The 1,759-nt window shown below is 40.1% G+C and overlaps 1 protein-coding gene across 1 annotated transcript in view; it reads left to right on the forward strand.

Moving 5' to 3' along the window:
- CUBN (cubilin (intrinsic factor-cobalamin receptor)) overlaps nt 1-1,759 on the forward strand; it is a 347,579-nt gene that overhangs the window by 32,942 nt on the left and 312,878 nt on the right. The window contains exons 12-13 of the mRNA XM_011968102.1: nt 102-288; nt 1,463-1,575. Coding sequence (XP_011823492.1) covers nt 102-288; nt 1,463-1,575 — 300 coding nt within the window. The remainder of the gene's footprint in view (nt 1-101; nt 289-1,462; nt 1,576-1,759) is intronic.

Genomic DNA, 1,759 nt, shown 5'->3' on the forward strand with positions numbered 1-1,759 from the left:
TATATATATATCTCCATGGCACCACAGTCCTATTATTTGGATTGATTCAAGTTTATTGTCTATCCATTTGTTTTATGGTATTATGTGTTTTTTTTCCTTAGGACACAGTCTCTGGTTATTTTTGTCAGTGTGACTCAGGTTGGACAGGTGTCAACTGTACAGAAAACATCAACGAGTGTTTGAGCAACCCCTGTATGAATGGAGGAACTTGTGTTGATGGCGTTAATTCTTTCAGTTGTGAATGCACACGTCTCTGGACTGGACCTCTCTGTCAGGTTCCCCAGCAAGGTACAGTCAGCATTTCTTATGCCACAGATGCTCACAGCATAACAGCAGCATCCTTTAGTGAGTCCCTCAGCAGATTCCTCTGCTGGACCCACTTTTTTGTCCAGTTGCTCAGATACTGAGAACTAAATCTTTCCTTGCAGAAATGGTATACAATTCACAAGGTGAATATTTATAAATCTCACTGTAAGCCAGGCACTTTTCTTCCAAAGAATAATTAAATTAGTATTTGCCATTTGCACTATGCCCTTTTTGAATATAAAACATGCTAAGGTATTGTCTTTCATGGTTTTCTAAGGGGAAGTTTTGTGAGGAGCAGCCACTTAATTTCCCTAGAATACTGCATTTAATCATGCCACTCTCCCTTTCCATGATACACAGTGGCTTCCCGTTGCCTGTTAAATAGAGACTGGGATTATTTTTCGATGATCTTCTATAACCAAGTCTCACTGGATCCATCTAACCTTATTTTTCACTAGTTCCCTAGAAATACCTTCACTCAAGCAAGTTTTCTTTCGTCACCGGACCCCTGTGCCACCATGAGTATTTTCCACTGTGTTCATTTATTTGGGATGTTTCTCCCTACAAACCTCCTCACATGTCTTCCCTGTTTCTCATCCAGATGTGTCTGTCCCTCAGGAGCACTTCCCCCTCAACTTCCTCCATAAAGTCACTTTTGACTCTTCTGCCCCTCATTTGAGACTCCTGATTTGAAATCAACACATTTATTGGGAGGTTGTTATATGTTTAGGACAATAGTAAACCCTATGGAGAAATATGAAAGCATAAAATACTGTCTCCACTTATGAACTGCTCACCTTGTGGTTGAGGAGACAAGACCAACCCCAATGGGAGAACAGATACAAGAATTAAAGATATGAGCTACGTTGTGTGGGGTGAAATTGGGTGTCATAGGGACATAGGGAATGGGAATCAGTGGAAACATAGGCCGGCAGTTCATGGAGCAGGTGATGAGGCTTCAGCTGGGCTTTGAACAAGAAGTGGGATTTCTGTGGAAGTTTGCAGAAAAAGGGGACAGAGAAGAGGGAATGACAGGGCTTTTGTCTCCAACCTTCATTACTCAGATTTTCTCTAAATGTATCAGCAGCAGGGTTACAGTTGCCCAACCTCTTCCTTTTAGGAAACTGAAAAGCACAGTTCATGTTTTCCTTTGCAGTTTGTGGAGAGTCCTTGTCAGGAATAAATGGAAGCTTCAGCTACAGGAGCCCGGATGTTGGTTATGTTCATGATGTTAACTGCTTCTGGGTTATCAAAACTGAAACGGGAAAGGTAAATGTAGTAACTCCTGTCCAAATACATATTATATTTGTATATATAAATATGGAGTATGTGTATATATTACATAAAATACATACAATGATAATTCAACTATCATATATTGAGTGCTTACTAAGTACAGAGTGCCAGGATTTTGGCTAGACATATACCTACCTTTCTATAAGTGTACATTAAT

The sequence above is a fragment of the Mandrillus leucophaeus genome, unplaced genomic scaffold (assembly GCF_000951045.1).
Source record: "Mandrillus leucophaeus isolate KB7577 unplaced genomic scaffold, Mleu.le_1.0 Scaffold83, whole genome shotgun sequence".
Taxonomy (NCBI): domain Eukaryota; kingdom Metazoa; phylum Chordata; class Mammalia; order Primates; family Cercopithecidae; genus Mandrillus; species Mandrillus leucophaeus.